Here is a 19,903-nt window from a genome sequence, read left to right on the forward strand (position 1 = left end):
TATATACATATATAATATATAGGCCTGTCACAATAAATTTTGCCGGACGATTAATTGTCTAAAAAAATTATTGTGATAAACGATAATATTGTTTCAAGACCTTTTGACACTGATTTAATGGAAATGACTAATAATGCATGTGATTTCCTGCCATAGATAGATATGTTTTCTTTTGAAAATAAAGTCTAACACTGGAACTGATAAACTAAATAAACAAAACAACCAAAACCAAAAATAAAATGGATTCTCAGTCTCCATTAACAAAAAACGTACTTGAATAAAAAGTAAACAACATAAAGCCAAAGTAAAATAAATACTGCATTCAACCTAAAGAGTGCAGTTTATGAAGTCTGTATACTATATTGCCCTTCAGTAATCACTAGATTTAAACAGAGAAAACGGGCACATTCCACTACCTAATGCAGTAGTTCACACTACACGGTTTTTTGCCTCTATTTTCCCCTTATGACAATCTTAGATCATTGGCTGATCTAACCGATCATCCTGTAGTGTGTGGTGTGTTACGGTAGATCGTCCTGGCCGCTCCGATCTAAATCGGGTTTTCCCCGACTAGGAGCTTAACGCTAAATGTGACAGGTAGCCAATCAGAAAGCGCGGATTCTCCTCGCGCTTTCTGAGGGGAAATTACGAAGGGGAATCCCAAACAGCTGACATGGCGCAAACCGAAGTCCAGCAGACATTGGAGATGATTTGTGGAAACAACATTAATGTTTATTCAACATTTCATGCAAAGAATATAGAAATGACAAGGAGAGGAGTTGGAGCCAAATTGCTACCGCAATTGATAAACCCAGTAATTTTCAGCTGTTCTTCGTTAACATGACATAAATAGGTTACAATGATTTTCATTCAGTCCGGACTTTACGCTGACTCTAGCCACATGCATCACATGTAGATTCTAGTAAAGCATTGATTAATGCCTGGTTTTAAAATTAGTTAACTGGACTTGTGGCCATTATGTTGTGCTCATGTGGCTGGACACCACACGGCACGACGAACCCGATCGAACCGTTATACCTAAGATTTCTGTCGGCTAATGTGTCTCTCAGGTTTTAAAAATGGGCTGACTGTCAGCCGACTGCAGTGTGCGCTGGACATTAGACTAAGGAAATGAGGAAGGGAAGGTCAGTGGAGAGCACCGGAGCTGAGCCTTTTTTCATTCAGTGTCAACAGAAAGAAAAAAAGACAGAGAGAGACGATAAAACCGATAATTAAAATGAGGTCGATAGGTTTAATTTATCGTCCGATTAATTGATTTATCGTTTATCGCGACAGGCCTATATAGATAGATAGAAAGATAGAAATATATTTTATTTCTATCTTTGTGTGAATCTCCACTGTGGGACAATAATAATTTTCAGTTGAAAAGTCTTCTGGGATCAAATAGAGAAAATAAATAATAGAAAAGAAACCTTATCTAATCTCACCAGTTTACTACTGACCTTAGGGTCAGTAGTAAAGACTGACCCTAAGGTCAGTCTTTTTTAAAATGCTTGTTGAATTTAGCAAAGTTTATTAAACTTATTAGAAGCAGGCATGAGTGTACTCAAGTCCGTTTTTGAGTAAGTCACTGGAAAGTGTGGTTATTAAAATACTTTGTGTTGAATGTAATATTTTCCATTTTAACATAGGTTTTCCAGTAATTAAAACAAAATAACATTTGTCTATCATTCTAACTGTTCCACATCCATTCATGTCACAACATCAAACTTCTATGCATTTTATCTGACATACAAAGACAAAGTAGAGCTTGATTTTCAAGTGGGAGGAAAACTAACCATAGTTTTCAACATTTCTAATAATTAAAAATAAGAAAACTGTGATGTGAATTTATTTTCAGTCTCCTAAATCCTATTTTGTAGAAGCAACTTTGGCTACAGCTTTGAACATTTGAAGACAGATCAATGATTCTCAGTTGGATATAGGTTTGGACTTTGACTAGACTATTGTAATGGATTAATATGCTTTGATCTAAAACAGTCCAGTCCATCTCTGGCTGCAGGTTTGGATTTTGTCCAGGACTGTCTCACATTTATCCCCATCATGTACCTGCATTTTTGTCCCTGTTGGAAAAAAACACACACATCTCCACTGCATGATGCTGCCACCACAATGCTTGGTGATACCAATAATCCAACGTTTTACGATTTACAGCATGTTCATGTTGGCCAAAAAGCTCTTAAGTGGACTAGAATATAACAGAAATATCAGAAAATATTTCAATGATTATAACAGTTGAGATAAAAATCACATTTTTCCGCCATCCTTTCTCCCACACCAGCTTCAAACGATCTCTGTGACTTCTGGGCACCGTCATCTGTGTCAGGTGTGGGCGACTCCATCCACCAGCCCGATTAGTGCATTAGCATGCATGTAGTCGGACCATAATGCTTATTATACAATTACACACTCCAAACAGTTCTTTAATATCTTAAAATTGCTCACACTTTTACTGAGATCCTGAAATATTTTGGATAAGCTCAATCTTTCATATGGCTTTTGGCAAACGGCTAACTTATCAATTTATTTGATATATAGGATATTATTTTCAAACCTAACCCTGCTATAAACTTCTACAGAACTTTCTCCCTGACCTGTCTGCTTTAGGTTTTTTTCTCTAATGTTCTCCAAAGAACCTCAAAAGTGTTAAATTACATTCTGGTGGATTTTATTTTCTAATTTGTCTTTCTAGATGGATTCCTTTATGCTTAATTTAGAGGGATCCAATTAAAGAGAAGTAAATAAATACACTACTTTGTGTTGGTTTATTACATATAATTCTCAAAAAATATATGAAGGGTGTTGGTTCTAACGTGACAAAGTTCAGGGATGAGAATATGTTTTCACATTAGGTTGGATATCCAGGAAACCCGTTTGATTTGTTGCCTAAATGTTAATGATAAATGTGTATGTGTTGGTTATAGCCCTGATATGATCATAAATCTAGAAGAAGGAAGTGAGAAGTAAACACTTTATGATGCATAAAAACTGATAACAGCTTAAAGTCACAAAAAACAACAAGTTTTTATGTCAATATTAGAGCGTTTTTGAACCCAGAGACAGTTTGTACCTTATCCATGAGCTTCCAGCATTTCTCCACCATTTTCTTATCGACCACAGCGGGCTGGTGAGGCTGCAGAGGCTGCTGGTGGGGCTGAAAGGCGTCCTTCATCAGCCCGATGAGTCCGGCGCCCCTCCTCGGATTTCCGGCCATGAATTCGCTCGATGACCGGGGGAGTTAGCCCCGCGGCAGGGGTTCACAACCTCGGAGGGTGGTGGTGGTGATGATGAGGAAGGGGGTGGTCTCCCTGACACGTTTCCCAATAAAGCAGCCGCTGTACTACCGTCCTGTCCGCTCTGAACAGTGGGGACGGTTTGTCATGCAGAGGCTGTCCGGGAGCAGAACAAAAAGCCTGTTGTAGCTACAACTCAGCGGACCCAAAGCAGCGAGCTAACGGCTACGGCAGCTCAACGAGAAGTCTCCACTCGGGGTCCGAACCGCAGACATAACCGCCGTGTTGCTGTTTATGCCGACCGAAAGAGAGCTGACTCCTCCTGGCGACGGCGAGTGAAACCTCCCTGAGAGACGAACCCGGCTTGTAGCAGAGCTGGGTGTTAAAAACCACACGGAGCCACCAGCGATCAGACTGAGCAAGAGCTAACGTAAACACGGATGTCCGGCCCGACTTTCAAAATAAGAGCACGGTCAACAAGCGCGTAACAGTATTATTTACAAACTAATTACAGGGTGCATTAAACGTTAATATAAATATGTAAATATAAATATTCAAAAAAGTTATTAGATATAAAATAATAAAAATGTTTGCTAAATATTTTTGATGAACAGGCTACTTTATTTAACTGCTACATGTAGCAGTTTAATAGATGGATGAATGGAAAGCAAGTTTCTACCAGAAAACATCGGCCTGGCCTTTTTAAACTGTTAGACAGCTGTCAAAACAGATGACAAGGTCGTAAACAGAAAACAAACTTTGAAGGATTATCTGTGGGCTGCATAAGAGTGAGCATATGAATGTATTAGAAATAACACATCCCTGTGGAAAACTTGTGTTTAACAATCGGTGTTCTTACTGCAGATCTACTGTCGCCTATCTGCTAAAAACCTGATCCAGGCAAGGAAACTTCTGTTTACTTTGAGACTCTCTGAAGACTGAAAATTCAATTTATAAAAAAATATAATTGGTTAACTTGTCGGTCATTTTTTCATTAAATTAATTGTATTAAAAAGTAATTTATTTAACGTACATATTTTATTTTTAAATTCCGTGTATGAAGAAGTTAATAAAATATTTAAATTACAAGTAAACATTTTTATATTTCACTGTTATATATCACAATTTATTATGGCATATAGTAAATTGTAAGTAAAATAGGTGTTCTGTTATTCTAAGTAACAAATTTATTAATAAAAATATTACGTAAAATACTTTATCACTTTATGAATACTTAGAAAAAACAAAAAAAATATATATCACATTACATAATACAAGATCAACGTTTCCAAATAAAGTTTGATACTCATCTGATAAAAGTTAATTTATTCTGGTATATAAAAATCTAATGTAAACTATATAATGGTTTTTTCTATTGATGTCTTACAGAAATTAATACAATCACTTCGTTCTCCACTATGAAGATTAAACGTGCATGCTGTCGCCATCTGGTGGAAGTTTTGGAAATAAAACAATTTGTAGCAATTTGATGGACAGTTTTTCTCCATCACCGTCATCATAAACAACAAACTGAAAGAAAATACTTTATTTTAAGAACACAGTCGCAAAGATTTGGATAAAACTGTTCTGAAAGTTTGAATAAAAAAAACAAACATATAAAACAGTGCTTCACAACAGTCTGGAATATCAGAGGTGTTTTGCCTTGTTTTGTTAAATGGCTGAGCAAAAGACTACAAGCATTCACTTCAGTCAAGGACACTTAAGACGTGTTGAGCTTTCTCTTTATCTGTCTGATGCGTTTATACAGGAGTTCCTCTGAACGTCAAAGCAATATCGAGTAGCTTGGCTCCCAGCTCCGCCTGCCGCCCTGCAGGCAGGAACTCTGCAGACAGCTCTCTGTAGGTGCTGCAGACTCTGCGCTCCTGAATGTCTTCTCTGTGAATGGCATGCTTCCATCTGTGCCTCGCCTCCCCATACAGTGCCACCAAACACCTCCTGGGAAGCCGTACGGCCACGCGGATATTCCCCACCAGCCCGCGCTCTGGCAGGCCCTCCTCCAGAGACATGGTGAGCACAGTCTCTGAGAGCATGTTGACCGTGACAAGCCTTTCACCCCACAGCCACGAGTCGTCTAAGTGCGGATCGATGGCGGAGCCTCGCTGAGGGTGGTAGTCCAGGTTACACTGCTCCACCGGTTGGAAGCCCTGCAGGTTTGGCTCCTGTTGCATCCGCAGCACCAGTTTCTGGCTCAAACCAGGGAGTCCATTGAAGTTAGCTAGACGCAATTTCTTTTTCTTGAAGTTCACCTTTGGACCATAGTCCTGCAATCATACAACAGTTTGATTGGCTTCATTGACAAATCAACAGTGGTTCATAGATTTGAGGCTAGAAAACATGGAGTATAACCTGTTTCCTTCGACCAGACTGTGACAGATTCCAAACATCCTGGTCCATGAAGCCAATCAGCTCCTTCTCCTCTTCCTCAGATATGAAGTTCTCCCACAGGAAGACACCGGGAAAAGGAAAAGATGCACCTTTTCCATCTCCATCTTTGCAGACAGCGAGTTTTGTTTCAGCATCATAGAGGAAATGGTGCATCTTCTTCCCAAAAAACAAAACAATAAAGTTAAAGCTGCTGCCTTTCCTCCTTTTCCAAAGGAAGACTTTAATATCTTTTTTGTCAGTTTTAAATTAATTCAGTATAGTTACATGAACATTTCTGCCAGTGAGTGCATAAGTTACAATGCACACATCCCCGTCCACTATTAACTACACATTTATTACTACAACTATAGTTGTAATAACAGCGTTTAAAAAGTGAATATTATTTTGTAACAAATAAAAATTCCAAAGACATAGTTAAAACCTTGAACTTTTCTACTAGACTTGTCACAATAACACATTTTGCTACACAATATATTGTCCCAGAAGTTACAGCAATAAACAATAATGCTGTTTGGGACCATTTTCAAATAATATAATGGTAATGGAATAATAATTTAAGTTCGCTCTCTCAAAGATCAATATACTTTCATTTCTAACGAACATTTAACATTGGAACCTGAAGACATTTTAAATATCCAAAACAAATAAACAAAACAACAGAAGCGACAAATAAAATGAATTAGGAAGTCTCTGAACAAAATTGTCCTTCAGAAAGCCACATTGAAGACTTTGGTCAGTCTGGTAAAAAGAGAGAGCAACTCGTTAATCATGCAAATGGAAATTGCCGAGTTTGTTTTAATTTATCAGCAACATTCTGTTTGTATTCAGAAAGTGAGACATGAGGGACATTGGTAACATAAAAAAGAGACAATGCACACGTTTTAGCACAGTAAACATTTAGATTATTGACGGAATGTCCTGAAAAGGCTTCCGTAACTTGTTGTCAATATTGTGTATTTATTAGAATAAGCTAAATTATGGTTGATATTTTGTACCTCCGGTTCCCTTGTCTCTGTCTGAGTTTTCCCTTTGAATTTTTCACATATGATACATCGTCGGATGCCTTTACAGCCGCATGTAGAAACACCATCATTGTTGATATCAGGCGCCATCATTGTGCTGGTGCTTCTTCTTCTTTTATTAGGAACTCACGAGCCACAGCGAAACAGAAGGCGCGCCCCCTATTGAATGTAAAACATTTCAAGAGCTAAAATGATTAAATCAAATTAAATTAAATTAAATTAAATTAAATTAAATTAAATTAAATTAAATTAAATTAAATTAAATTAAATTACCCTCCCCTAGAAATTTAGAAGCATAATTTAAAATAAAACAATTCTGTGACTTTAAAAGATTAAGAAATTTAAGATATAAATAAATATAATTAATTGTCATGTTCAAGGTTTTGACTTAAATCACAACTCTTTTACATTAAGAGTTCAGAGAAAGGGGGCAATTAAAAAAGGGAAAAGCATTTTTAAAAATTAAGAGTGACGGGACACACATTTTATTTAATGAACATGCAATTATGAAATTAATTAATGTAATTAATAATTAATAGGAAATCAATCATTGGTAGAATTTTGGATCCCTTGATATTTTGCTATACTAGGTACTTTGAACGAGAATACTTTGAAAAATTGGGGGTAAATATGAATAACAAATAAGGTTTGATTCAGAAATAAAACATATTACGTTGTATTTATCAAGGTCACACATTTACTGAAATGTAGTTTGTCGTGAATTCTTCACATTCCTTGCAGTCAAGATAGAGGGGAAAAAAACATCACGTGCGTTCTTCGTTCAAGCCACGCCCACCGGATGTAGACGCAGTTTCCCCGGGAAGCTCAGTTCCTGTAGTGGTGTGGAGTGTAGCAGAAGCTGGGCGAGTTGTTGTAAGTAAATCAATCTATAAATCTTTGGAAATTATAAGACATTTGTTATCCTGGAATTTATTTATAAAAGACAGCAGCATGAAGCATAACTAAATGTTTTTTTTTGTCGTTATTAATGTTAAATTAGAAAAGAAACTTAGCAGTTTGCGTTTCCAACGAGGTTAAATTTGTAATACTTACCAACCAGGCTTTTAAGTTTAACCACTGTGCTTTTCTGCTCTTATCTGTATTCATCTCAAAAGTAGCGCAATATTGATGAAAGTGTGTTATTACTATTTAATACTGGAATTTTCAGTGAAACATTAAAGCTCTATTTGTCCATTGTTGTTTTTTACAGATACATGATTTCTTTAACCATAGACTAAACTATTTATACAAATAGAAATCTAGAAGCAGGTACTATTTAAAGCCTATTCTTTAAATCTGGCTGTCTTTATTTCTAAAATCTAACTGTTCCTGCAGATTAACGATGGAGAAAATTACAGAGAAACTTCTACTGGAGAAAGGGTCTCCAAAAACCAACAAGTTGGAACAGATCAAAACTCTGAAGTGAGTACCATTTAAAATTTTTGCATGTTCTCATAGTAATTTGCCACTGTGTCCTGCTTTATCCAGATGTTTAGATACAAAGTGAAGCTGCACTCAAAGAATCTCAATGTTATTCATTGACTTTCAAAGCTACCTTCTGAGTGCAGCAGAGTTTGAAACATGGGAACAGTATTATTGTATTGTAGATGAGGATGAAACAATCATGGAGGAACAGAGGAACCTAAAGAGCAACACACTGATTCTCTGCAACTTTATTTCCTCATTTTAGCAGCTTTAATGTTCTTTCAAAACTCTCGCTGTGGAGCATCTTCCCTTTCTATCAGAGACTTCAGTGTCTGAATAAACTGCTACATGTGGGGTACCCCAAGGCTTTGGTTTGGGTCCACTTCTTTTATTGCAAGATGTATACGCACTTGAAAAACTAACTGGCTTCTACTAAACTCTAAGCGTCGTTTGCATGTACATGTTGAAGAATGTAACTTTAGCCAAGTAAAGCAAAAGGGACATATCCAAGATTGTAGAGTCTATATTCCTGTGGAAACACCAATTTAATCATATCATTTTTTTTGCCAGTTTGTCTAAGATGGCGCTGAAGCTTGAGGACCTTCCTGTGAAGCTGTTGTCACGCCTGAGGTCACTGGAGCGTTTGGATCTGTCTGGAAACAGGCTGCAGGAGTTCCCTAAGCGTTTGGAGCTGCCCGCGCTCCGGTACCTGGACCTGAGCGATAACCAGATGGAGGACGTCACAACCCTGGAGTCCCTCAGGGCTCTGGAAGAGCTCAAGATGGACGACAACCTTTATATCACTGTAAGCTTTCTGTCACGTTCAAAGGATTTTCTTTGGTTCTGTAGTGTAACTGAAAGGCATATTTAATGAAATACTAATTACTTCTTTGATGTATTGTTTTTTACACTGACAGAGCAAATGTACGCAGAATTAACTTTTAGCTTCTTGCAGATGTTTTCCATTCAGCTCAGTAGTTGCACATCTGGAAGATCAGCGGGTGAGAAGGGGTGTAAATGCAGCTGCTTAACTTTCAGATGGCTCACTGTTTTTACTGATGAGACTTGATTCTTCATCACTTTATCAACCAAAACTCATTTCATAAAAGTTACAAATTATTTAGCATGTCATTGATTCATCCACATTTAATGCTTTATACCCCAGCAAAAAATTACTTGAAACTAAGAGAAAAATATGGACCGAAATTGGGGCCATAAAATGTGCTAAAATGTTTTAAAGTGGAAAAAAAGATTTTAAACTGAAATAATTTCTTTTAAAAAACCTTGAATCTGAAAAATTGTTTCTAAAATGTTCCTGAGTTTAAATTTGTTTTCAGGTCAAACGTTATTTTTAAGTTTAAGATTTTTGTTTTTATTACTTTTGTTTCAATATTTTTTCAGGTTTAAATTATTTTTGTTTAATTTATTTTCAGTTTCATAATGTATTCAAAAAACTTTGTTGGTCGGCAGATTTGCCCAGATCTTAGGAAGGATTTGGACCCAGAAACTTTCTAAATCCTTTTATGTTTCTGGGTAACTCAAAATTTCAGTTTGTGTGGAGACTGACTGGGCCTCTCCATGAGCATTATTTACTTCTGTAATATATATGCTCAATATGTAACGATAACGGGATGAAAATAAACATTGGTTGTTAATATCATGTTGAAATGGCCGATACTGATATTCATGCAGACACGTTGTTCATCCCTAATTTAGATTTTAATTAACTCTTACGCTGCTGAAGGAAACTATAAATAAATAGTTAGAAATTGTTTAAAATGTGACCTTGTCGGGTGTAAAGTTAGTTAGCTTTGTTTTAATTTTGCTTGCTCTTGTGTTTTAGGTGAGTGATAATCACAAGCTGTTTGTGTTGCTGCCCAATCTGCGAATTTACAACAGCAAGGATGTCACTGCCACTGCCAACCATTTGAGATACGTTTACAGTGACAACCTGAGGACCAGGGTATGAAAATGACACATTAATGAAGGGAAATATTCATTGGCATAAATGAAACATTTTTTTTTTGTTTTTAAATGATGATGATTTCATTTATTAGACAGAGAAATCTACCACCACCAATCTTATTGTTGCAATTGTCAGGAAGTAATGACATGTTTATAAAAGAATAATCATTTGTTTTTGTCAATTTAGTGGTTTTCTAACTGGACACCCACAAGAGCAAAAATCAAACCTGTCATTTTTAAAAACTCACAATGGTGACTGATCAAATTCTAAGCTGTATTTTATTTTTCAAAAACTTTATTCCTAACAATGAACAACAACAAGACACAAAAGTGTTTTCATAACAACAGAAAATTAGCCTGCGGAAGCATGAATAATTCAAATAATAATGAGAAGGGAAAGACAGAGTCACAAAAAAAAAACAATAATTGTACATAATGGGACGTATGTGCCAAGTAGCTTCATGTAAAATAATCTCAGACAACAGATCGTCCCTAACCCTATATTGGGAACAAACACATATATTGTTAAAACTCAGAAGCACCGGAGAAATTGGTGTAATTGCAAAATGAATACATATCTGGCGATATCATCTTAAACAGCTGTGATCGGTGCAGAGAAAAAGTTTATTTGCATGAAAACAAAGATCTAAAAAAGAGCAGAAGTTTTGAGTCCAAAGATAAGATATGAAATCATGCTTTGTAATTGTAAATTAAAGCTTTTAACTTTTGGCGGTAAAATTCCTCCATAAACAAACCAAACTGTGTGGCGTTGAGTAGAAGTGAACTGTTGCTAATGGAGAAAAGCTAACAACTGGCCTACAGCAGTAATCATTGGGCCCATATGCGTCTGCAGTCTGGTTCCTTTTGTACTACGTGTTGCTTTTGACTCTTTTTAGATAATTGCTGTTTGGGAGAGGAGCTTCAGTCTCCCGGATCCCGTCTCTGCTGAGAAACTGTCTTCCCTCAAAAAGAACTTTGTGAGCGCCGCCCGCCAGCAAGTTAAATTTGGCCCCACTTCTGTGGCTGATTTCACCAAATGGAGGGTAAGTTCTGAACGGTAAACACTTTCTGCAGCCATGATGGTCATTTTACCGCATGTTGTGATCTGCAGGTGGAGATTCTGGCTAAGGAGTATCTGCGCTCTCTGGCGGAACCGAAGGAGGACTCGGACGATGAAGCTCACACTGAGAATAACGACGACACCGTAAGAACTGCATTAATGCTCGTTCTTTATCAGATCTAGCTGCTTTAATGCTGAGTTTCAAACTTCACACTGGGTTTGTTTACCTCAGGATGTATCTGAGGTAACAGACGGGCCTGATAAGGAAACAGGTCCTAAGAGGAAACAGACGGACGCAGCAGCAGACGCCTCCATCAGCCTGACACCCCGCAAAAAGCTGCGTGCCGACCTCCCTGAATCACCCGCTGAAAGCAGTCCTCGCAAATCCAGTCTCCGCCTCAAACCACTGGCAGGCACCCAGAGCAGGATGAGTCCCTTGAAGCCCAACCGGAGTCCCTCAACCCCCAGCAAGGCAGAGACGAGGGCAGAGACGCCCAGGAGGAGCGCCAAGGTCCAACAGGTCAAAGAGGCGGAGAAGAAAGAAAACCTGAGCAGAAAGGAAGCAAAGGCTGCACAGCTGTACAGAAACGCTCATGTGCTGCCCATCATAAAGGCTTGCAGCAAAACAAAGGTAATGTAAGAACAGAGACGCTCCACTCTCTGTTTTTTTTTTTTGTTGAACTACATCATGACAAACTACAGGTTTTTCCATAAACTCCGACCAGCTTCCCAGTCCCTGCTGAAGATAGGCATTCCCATATTATGATTTTGCCACCACCATATCCCACAGTAGGGGGTCAGTGTGGTCAGAGTGACATCTTGGTGCTGAATGCAAAGATAGTTAACTTGTTGATGTTTGTTTAATGACAAAGCTAAAGTTTAGTTGCAGCTTGAAGTTGTGTATTTTTTGTTTCCTTTGTGTTTGAACGTTTCTGATTTCCGCTCTTTTCTCCGCCTGCAGCCGGTCTCTCTGAAGCCGCTCCATGCTCTGCAGTGCCACAGTAAACAGGACAGCTCAGACGACTTCTCCACCCAGCTGTGGGCCTGCGCCTTCCAGCCGCAGTCAGAGTCCAGTGGTACCTCCTCTTCTTTTTCCCCTGATATTTTTCAGATAAAAACAGAGTTTAAGAGATTAAAATATTAAAAATGGAGCGACTGAATTCACTTTTTCTACTTGCACAGCAGGAAGCCGACTGGTGGCAACATGTGGAGGAGACTCGGTCTGTGTGATCGACTGTGAAACGGGGAAGGTGATGAAGAAGTACAAAGTTCCAGGAGAGGTACGTTTTATTTACAGCAAAATTGATTTTGTTCTTTTTTTTTGTAGAAAATGGATTTTGTTCACTGTAGATCCAAAACTTCCAAAAAAAACAAGCAAACAAAAAAACAATTCTGCACATTTGCTGTGTTAAAAGTATGTAAATTTCTAATTCCTTAACTTGGTTGAACAACCTTTTCCTCAGTTATAAAAGCAGGAGTTTTGAAAGAGCTTCTTTAACTTCATTTTAAAAAATTGGTGCAGCAAAGATGGCTTTTCAGAAAAAGGCTCTGGATAGACAAGGTTCTACTTATAAAAATCTGGTTGTAAAAAGACGAATACTTAACATTTTCAATTGTAAGAAAATTTAGTCTGTAATCATTTTACTCTCATCAGGGCTGGAGGATATGGCTGAAAATGTACCACAATAAAAGTGTTTCTTATCTGTCAATATCGATAATTATTATTGTTTTAATATCTGAAATACTGCCAAACATTTCTGTTTTATCCAGAGTTTTTATTTCACTCCATTGTTTAGTTTTTTAAGCAGATGTGAGGCACAGTGGCAAAACCTTAAACTGCTGCTGCGCAAGTTATTCAACAGGTTGTTACTAGGTAAGCAAAGTTGAGAGGAACTTGAAACTGCTTGTTGCCCGCAGATTGTTGCTAAGTAACCAAGGAGCGAGTGAGCTAGTTGATACCACCAAACTCACTTAGGTGGCCATGAGAGGTTGAGAGGCTAAATCCTTTCCTCTGCCTACATCCCCCACAGTTCTGTGTGGTTCTGGATTGGAGTTCAGTGAAATGGTTGAATATCCTATCAAACATGTTATCTATTGATATTGATCATGTGTCTATCACGATAAATATTGTTATTGATGTATTTGTCCAACTCTAACCTGATTAAAAAATTTGAAAAACTGTAAATTATCTTCATGCTTGTCGCCCCTGACCACAGGAGTTCTTCTCCCTGGCCTGGACCACTGTGTTGATGTCCAGAGGTATCAGCGCTCCGTCTCAGCCCTGCAGTATCCTCGCCGCCGGCGGAAAGAGAGGACTCGTCAAGCTGATCTACCACAGGAACAACATGGCGTATGGCGAGTTCAGAGCCAGCCGGAAGTCGCTGTCGGTGCTCCGCTTCAACCACCGGCAGGGAAACTTCCTCTTCAGTGAGTTTTTACTGACCGCGTGTCATTTCAAACCAAAAGAGGGTGATTTTTTCAGCTCCAATCTCATTTTTTAATTTAATTAAATCAACAGAAGAAAAGGTTTAAATAGGAAAATGACTATACAGACTGTCTGTGTTGAACATCCAACACGGTTTTAACATCCACCTCTTCATCATCATGGAGTTAAACTTTTAATTTCCTGGTTAATTAAAAATTCCAAGGTGAGTTAAAAACGGCTGATATGCGTCTTGTCTGATGTGCATCTCATGTATTTCTTGCTAATAGTTACAGTAATTCAGTATGTGGGTGTGTGTGAAATGGGAATCCTTAATTTCTAATTTTCCTGGATTTGCAAATTAGCCTGTGTCTAGAAAACCTTTGTACAAAATAAGAGCTGCTTGGTTTTATCATGTAACATTTTTTTACTGGGCTATCCTTTATTAAATAAACTTGAATAGAATAAATAAACAGCACATTTTAAATAAAGGGTGTCTGAAGTGTGGCACCCTTCAGACACACTTCCAAGGGCCATTTATAGCTCTTGAAATTATTTTGTTTTTCAAAAAATTGGAAATTGTCTTTTTTTCTTCAATTAAGATTCAGCCTGCTTCAGAAGTTTGAAGTCCCTTTTTATTTTTGGATCTTTTTTGATATTCAGATTTTATTTTATTTTTTAAAGTTTGTTGTTGAGTGGGTACAATCAAAAGAAAAAAAAACATCACAATAAACACATTTTTTCATTGCTAATTTAATGAATTTTGTGGGCCACCAAAGTTTGAACACCACTGTTTTAAATCATTCCTGCCTTGTTTAGGGATTTGAACATGACTTTATTTTCCTCTGAGTTTATCAGATCTTTATATAAATGTTCATTCTAGCCTCACAGTTCAGATCTTTGTACATTTTTACATACATCTCTGCTGTCAACAACGCTTTGCCTCATTCAGTTTGGTTCCTCTTTTTTATTTATTTTTGTCTTTTACCAACTTCAGCCTGTGTTTTCTTGCAGCCGGCTCCTACGACAACAAAATAATCATGTGGGATATCGGAGGACTGGACAAACATTGCAACTTCAAAGTTGTGTAAGTTTGACTGAATGAAGTTCTTTTATCCCAGAATCATTTCTCTGGAATTTTCTCATGTTTTATCAGGATTTTATGTGATGGATCAACATAAAGTAGTGTTGGAAAACATCATGAATTTGATCCACATCTGTCAACATGGTAACTATTAGTCATGCACTCTATGAGGCTGGCTTTTTACAGAAGACTGGCAAGTAGAAAGACTTTCTGTCTGTAGCTTGGCACAAACCTAGACTAAAACAGAGAATGGCAAGAAAATCAACCCAAATTAACCCTTCCCTCTTTGAAACATGGCTGTAACCGTGTTTCCATCAGTTTTTTATGCACATTTTGAAGCATCGCATTAGAAAAAGTATATGGAAATGGTCAAATTTGGAATAACTTCCCCAATATCACAAAAAGCTTTTCACGTTCGTTTGATGTGGTTTTAGGCTGTTCTGAAAGAGTTAATGCAGTAAAGATGAGATGGAAGCACATTTGCGGATTAAGTTCTGACGTACCGAACGCTCCCATCCACCGGTGGGTCTGTACCTTACCAGAGGCACAAAACCTCCAGCACACAGAGCAGTCTCCATCTTTCTGAGGTGTATGCCAGTTTAGAGCCATCCGTACCTTTAACATCTGAAGGAATTTTGCTTAGCGAGGCCTGTTTGAATTGCTCCAAACTGGAAGATGGAAACATGACAAATTAGCATTTTCCTTCTTTGCTCGAAATTCACATCACAGTTGAATGGAAACACAGCTACTGATTGGTAGGTTGTAGCAAATTTTCCCATCGACAGATCCACAGATTAGAGATTCTTTCTCATCCATCAGGATAGGTAAGGATCATATCGCTACTCCAACATATCCCCAAGTGTACAGCCATACAGAGATTTAAAGAACTGCAAAAGCAAATGAGGTGGATTAGCAGAGCTTGCCAACATCCGATGGTGTCATCCAGGACAAGTTGCTGTGGAATATCCTCTGCAATATTCAGTTAGAGGCCTCATTAGATTTGTTGGAGGTCTAACTGCTACTGAAGGTTCATTCTTCTCAGAGCGACTTTGAAAATACTTGGATGATATGAGTTAATTTCACTCAATAAATAGAATGATTTGAACTGAATTTAAAGTGTTGAAAGGTCCGAACCAGTCCAGATGTTTTTAAGGGTTTTTCTTGAACTCCCTACTCGTCCTCCCTCCAGTCAGCTGCTGACGCTGGAGGTCGGCACCACACCTCTGCACATCTGCCTGCCGCCAGCCTCCCCCGACACACACCTGCTGACGGCCTGCGAGGACGGCCTGTTCTGCTACAACACACAGCTGGGAGCCAACAGCACCACGAAAAAGTGAAGTAACTTTAGAGGTTCTAGGATTAATCAGGAAACATGTTGCAAAGCTCCATGACGACCAGTCAGCACTGATTATTGTTGGGTTTTTCTTATAAGGTCAAACAAAATGGAAATAACTTTCCCCATTTACAAGATGGAGGACAAACAGCAGAACTACCACACTATCGATGGGTTGAGTTTTCTCACTGATGATGTAGTGGGTAAGTTAGATTTCTTCATTAAAGATCACATGATGGTGCTGTAAGATGTAAGTAATTAATTCTTAGACAGCTATAAATGGTGTTTATTGTTAAATTTTATCCTGGTTTGAGGTTTAAAACACAAACTTCTCTTGTTTCTTTTTGTCGCCTGCCTGTGGGGGGCGCTACCCCAGCCTCTAAGAGCCACACCCATGGGTCCATTTACCTGTGGAGCTGGAGCGGCACCAGGAGTCAGCGGCCAGGCAAGAGGAGCGGGTCGGTGTGCGCTGTGGTTCTGGCTGAGCTGCAGTGGGCCGTCACCGACGTTCCCTACCTGTCTTTGAACACCTGCCCAGGTGAGTTCTGCTGGACCTGGACGGATGACCCGTCTATAAGCTCCTGGGTTCCTACCGATTAGAAAACTCCAGAATCTGATTAGAGTTCAGATCTGGAGAGGAAAACATAGGCTGAAGATAATGGTTCTGTTGGCCTCAGGCTTTTTCCCATCTAGCCATCCATACATTTGTTTGTCCAAAAATGTAATTTTAACATAATAACTGTGTAGGATCCCTGAATAAAGCAGTACATTTGCTCTCTTTGCCATCGAGTGTCTTTTTCTGTTTGTTTTCTATCCGGTTGGGTTTTTTTTGTGTAACTGTAATTTTTTTTGACAAGCTTCTTCAAAAACTACATCTCAGGTGTCTCCAGCCCTTCAGGTCCGACATCACATAATGCAATCATTAGCAGGACGCTGTAGAACCTGTAGAACCTTCTGTCATATACAATTTGAGAACATCAGCCCTCGAGGACTGGAGTTTGACATTCCAGATTCATTCGGTTGGCTGGATGTTTGGGGCCGGCTGCTGAATGTTCCCAGCTGTTTGTTTGTAGCAGAGGCACTAACTTCCTGCATGTGTCGTCTTCAGGACAGGGCTACATAGTTTGTGGTGACGACAAGGGACAAATATGGACTTATCACGTCGCCAACCTCCAGAAGAACAGCAGTCAGAGAGGGGAAACCATTCCACCCACTCAGGTATTTCATTTCTACTCCATTTTTTCCTTCTTTCTCTCTCCGTCTACCTTGATAGATTACAGTAGAAGAGTCAGAAGGATAAACATCACTTTGAGCAGAACAGTTGGTGCTTAAAGTAACGATATGCCATGCAAGCTAGTGGCAGAAATCTGAGAAGATGGTGGCTGAGCTGAACTGGAGCCAGATGGTGAAAGAACTCATCTTGTAAACAAGCAGGATGTAAGCAAACCATCTGCAGGCATCTGTTGACTGCTAAACGCTATGTGCAAAAACAGATGTTTATTCACATTTTGGGTTGCTCAGATTATAACCCATAACCTAAAAAAAACTGATGAATAATAACAAATATGGACCTACTGAACAGTTTGTCCATGTATTTTATGGTCAATATTTGGTCTGGGCTCCTTTTGCAAGAATTACTGCAACAATGTGGCTTAGCATGGACGTCAGTCTGTGGTTTTACTGGGATGCTTATAAAATGCAAACTTCACTGTCATCTGAAAACTGGACTTTGGACCACTGAGCAAAAGTCCAGTTCTTTTTTCTCCTGATGCTAAGTGATAATTAACAACTGTAACCAGTCTTTATCTTTGGCCGCATTCCAAACATTGTGAATCTTCCTCTGAGCTCTTAAGTTAGCTTTACTGCAGCTTTCCCTTTTGCTTTTGCACTGTTTTCTACTGCACCTTTTCCTTCCACTCAGTTTTATACCTAGAGGGGTTGGCACCGCTAACTAATAAGTTAGTAAGTTAGTTGTGCTAACCCTAAAACACCAATAATAAATTTTAGTTCTGCTAATGCTGAAGCGCTAGATTCACACAACACAACATGTTCCACAACACAGTACATCGCCAATAATGAGTCAAATTTGTTACTGCACACCTAACTAGACAGTTTGCGCTTCAGGAAGTGAGTTTTTTGGAACAAACAAAATTTTGTTCACGTTGTCAGTTTTATGGTTGTTGAGTATTGCTAACTCTGTTGGTAATTTTGCCGAAATGACCATGAATATAAACGTCTGACTACTTGAAATAGGCATGAGTTTTCATGAGCTGTAATTAAAAGTAAAAGAAATAAACACTTTAAATATATCACTCTTTATGGAATTGACCTGTTTATAAGAAGCTTCATTTTCTTAACTGAATTAGTCAAATAAATGAAGCTTTGATGGTCTTCTAAATTGAGATGCACCTGTTGGTATTAATGGACTTAGTCATTGAATTTCATAAATGTCTACGAAAATGCAAATATTTGACATCAGACAATTTTTACATTTTAATTTATTTCAAAAGAAGAAATAATGTGAAGAATAAATCTAATTTTAAGATATTCCATTTGCTCCCATGTGTTTTCTTGTTTCTCCAGGTGCTAGAATGGCCGACCCCGGTGAGGAAAGGCCTGGGCCGGATTGAGGGCCCCTCCATCAACAGTGTGGCGATGGACCCAGAGCTTCACTACCTGGTGGCGCTCACTGATAAGAACTTGGTGGTCATATGGAAGAGTGAGGTGTTGTCCTGAGGAACACGAAATGTACCTAATTAACAACAACTTTCAAGCAGGTTTTCTTCTGCCTGAAAAGAGGCGGAAGTACCAGGTGTTGGAATTTTCTTCCAAAAAATGATTCGGTGATCTGTTGGAACATCAACATTTTATCCAGAGTGCAAAGATCTTCATCCTTCCTCTTCTTCTTTAATGTCTTCAGAAAGTTGACATGCTGCTCCCCATATTCAGAACGTCTAATACAGTTACAGATTTGCTCTCTGGAAGACAATGTCAGCTCGCTTTTTAATAGCAGTTTTATAGTTTTTACCTGCTATTATTGTATGCATAGTTTGGTCAAAATAAAAGACACAAATTGAGATTTAAAAATGTTTGTAGAAAATATCGGTGACTCAACTGCTGTCCAAACTGACTATTAAAACATATTACTCTGTGAGAATTGCTTGGATTTTTGCATTTTTATTTCTGGTGACTTTGCAGTTACAACATGAAGGTTTGGTTTGTGTGAGCTCCTCCTTGTGCTACTTTTGCCATCCAAAGAAATGCTAACTAGCCTTAGCATTCATGACAATCTTTACTGACAGGGAGAAGAAAATGTGGGAAGGAGGGGGATCAATGGCGCAAATGAGCATGATTGACAGCGCTAAGACCCTCCTCCTGGATCTGATCTGGTTGTTTCCAGTTAGCACTGGGAGAAGGCAGAGGAGCTTGATTATTGATTTTTTTTGGACGGCTTCAGATTTCCTCAACTTCAGTGAGAACAAGATTGAAGTAACAATGTTTGTTCCTATTGGTAATCGCAGTTATTGTCACTTGCAGCTGGATAGCCTGAAGCCATTCTCCACTTCCATCTTAAACATTTCAGGGTTATATTTAACTCTAACTTTACCTTTTGAAAAACTGGTTTGTACAGCAATCTGTTTTGAACCAAGGCTTTTATCTAAAGTGAAATTATTTTTATATTTTAAAAAATTGGATTCTTCATATAATCAAGAAAATTATGGACAACGCAAACCATCCTGAATTTGAATTGAATTGAATGCTTCTAATACATCCAAACTGGATTATTGTTCCTCGATAAGTAGGTGCTAATCTGACCTCCTTTGCAAGACTTCAGAATGCTGCAGCTGGTTTTCTAACGCAAACTAAAAAATCATTAATCTTTTTGTTTTGGGCTTTTGTACTTTTATGGTGTCATTTGTACAGCATTTACC

At 38.4% G+C, this 19,903-nt stretch overlaps 3 protein-coding genes across 5 annotated transcripts in view; 1 reads left to right on the forward strand and 2 right to left on the reverse strand.

Moving 5' to 3' along the window:
- LOC103476312 (E3 ubiquitin-protein ligase CBL-like) overlaps positions 1 to 3,695 on the reverse strand; it is a 26,674-nt gene extending 22,979 nt beyond the window's left edge. Inside the window, exon 1 of the mRNA XM_008428557.1 lies at positions 3,092 to 3,695. Within this exon, the coding sequence (XP_008426779.1) occupies positions 3,092 to 3,235 (144 nt within the window). The 5' untranslated portion in view covers positions 3,236 to 3,695. The remainder of the gene's footprint in view (positions 1 to 3,091) is intronic.
- Positions 3,696 to 4,785: 1,090 nt separating this feature from the next.
- Positions 4,786 to 6,789, reverse strand: alkbh4 (alkB homolog 4, lysine demthylase). 2 transcript variants are annotated; one of them, XM_008428559.1, is made up of 3 exons: positions 6,656 to 6,789; positions 5,622 to 5,813; positions 4,786 to 5,536 (listed from the first exon to the last, which is right to left on the reverse strand). In XM_008428559.1, exons 1-3 carry the CDS (start codon positions 6,773 to 6,775, stop codon positions 5,015 to 5,017), a joined length of 834 nt encoding a protein of 277 aa, XP_008426781.1. In that variant the 5' UTR covers positions 6,776 to 6,789; the 3' UTR covers positions 4,786 to 5,014. The 2 variants fall into 2 exon arrangements, with proteins under 2 accessions (XP_008426781.1, XP_008426780.1); XM_008428558.1 differs by having other exon boundaries at positions 5,622 to 5,816.
- Positions 6,790 to 7,475: 686 nt separating this feature from the next.
- Positions 7,476 to 19,130, forward strand: lrwd1 (leucine-rich repeats and WD repeat domain containing 1). 2 transcript variants are annotated; one of them, XM_008428560.2, is made up of 16 exons: positions 7,476 to 7,555; positions 8,018 to 8,104; positions 8,678 to 8,912; positions 9,951 to 10,070; positions 10,969 to 11,115; positions 11,184 to 11,276; positions 11,365 to 11,763; positions 12,094 to 12,208; positions 12,315 to 12,412; positions 13,349 to 13,559; positions 14,569 to 14,641; positions 15,828 to 15,971; positions 16,071 to 16,174; positions 16,348 to 16,509; positions 17,080 to 17,189; positions 18,555 to 19,130. In XM_008428560.2, exons 2-16 carry the CDS (start codon positions 8,025 to 8,027, stop codon positions 18,705 to 18,707), a joined length of 2,244 nt encoding a protein of 747 aa, XP_008426782.1. In that variant the 5' UTR covers positions 7,476 to 7,555; positions 8,018 to 8,024; the 3' UTR covers positions 18,708 to 19,130. The 2 variants fall into 2 exon arrangements, with proteins under 2 accessions (XP_008426782.1, XP_008426783.1); XM_008428561.2 differs by having other exon boundaries at positions 12,318 to 12,412.
- The last annotated feature ends 773 nt before the right edge of the window (positions 19,131 to 19,903 follow it).

The sequence above is a fragment of the Poecilia reticulata genome, linkage group LG14, assembly GCF_000633615.1.
Source record: "Poecilia reticulata strain Guanapo linkage group LG14, Guppy_female_1.0+MT, whole genome shotgun sequence".
Taxonomy (NCBI): domain Eukaryota; kingdom Metazoa; phylum Chordata; class Actinopteri; order Cyprinodontiformes; family Poeciliidae; genus Poecilia; species Poecilia reticulata.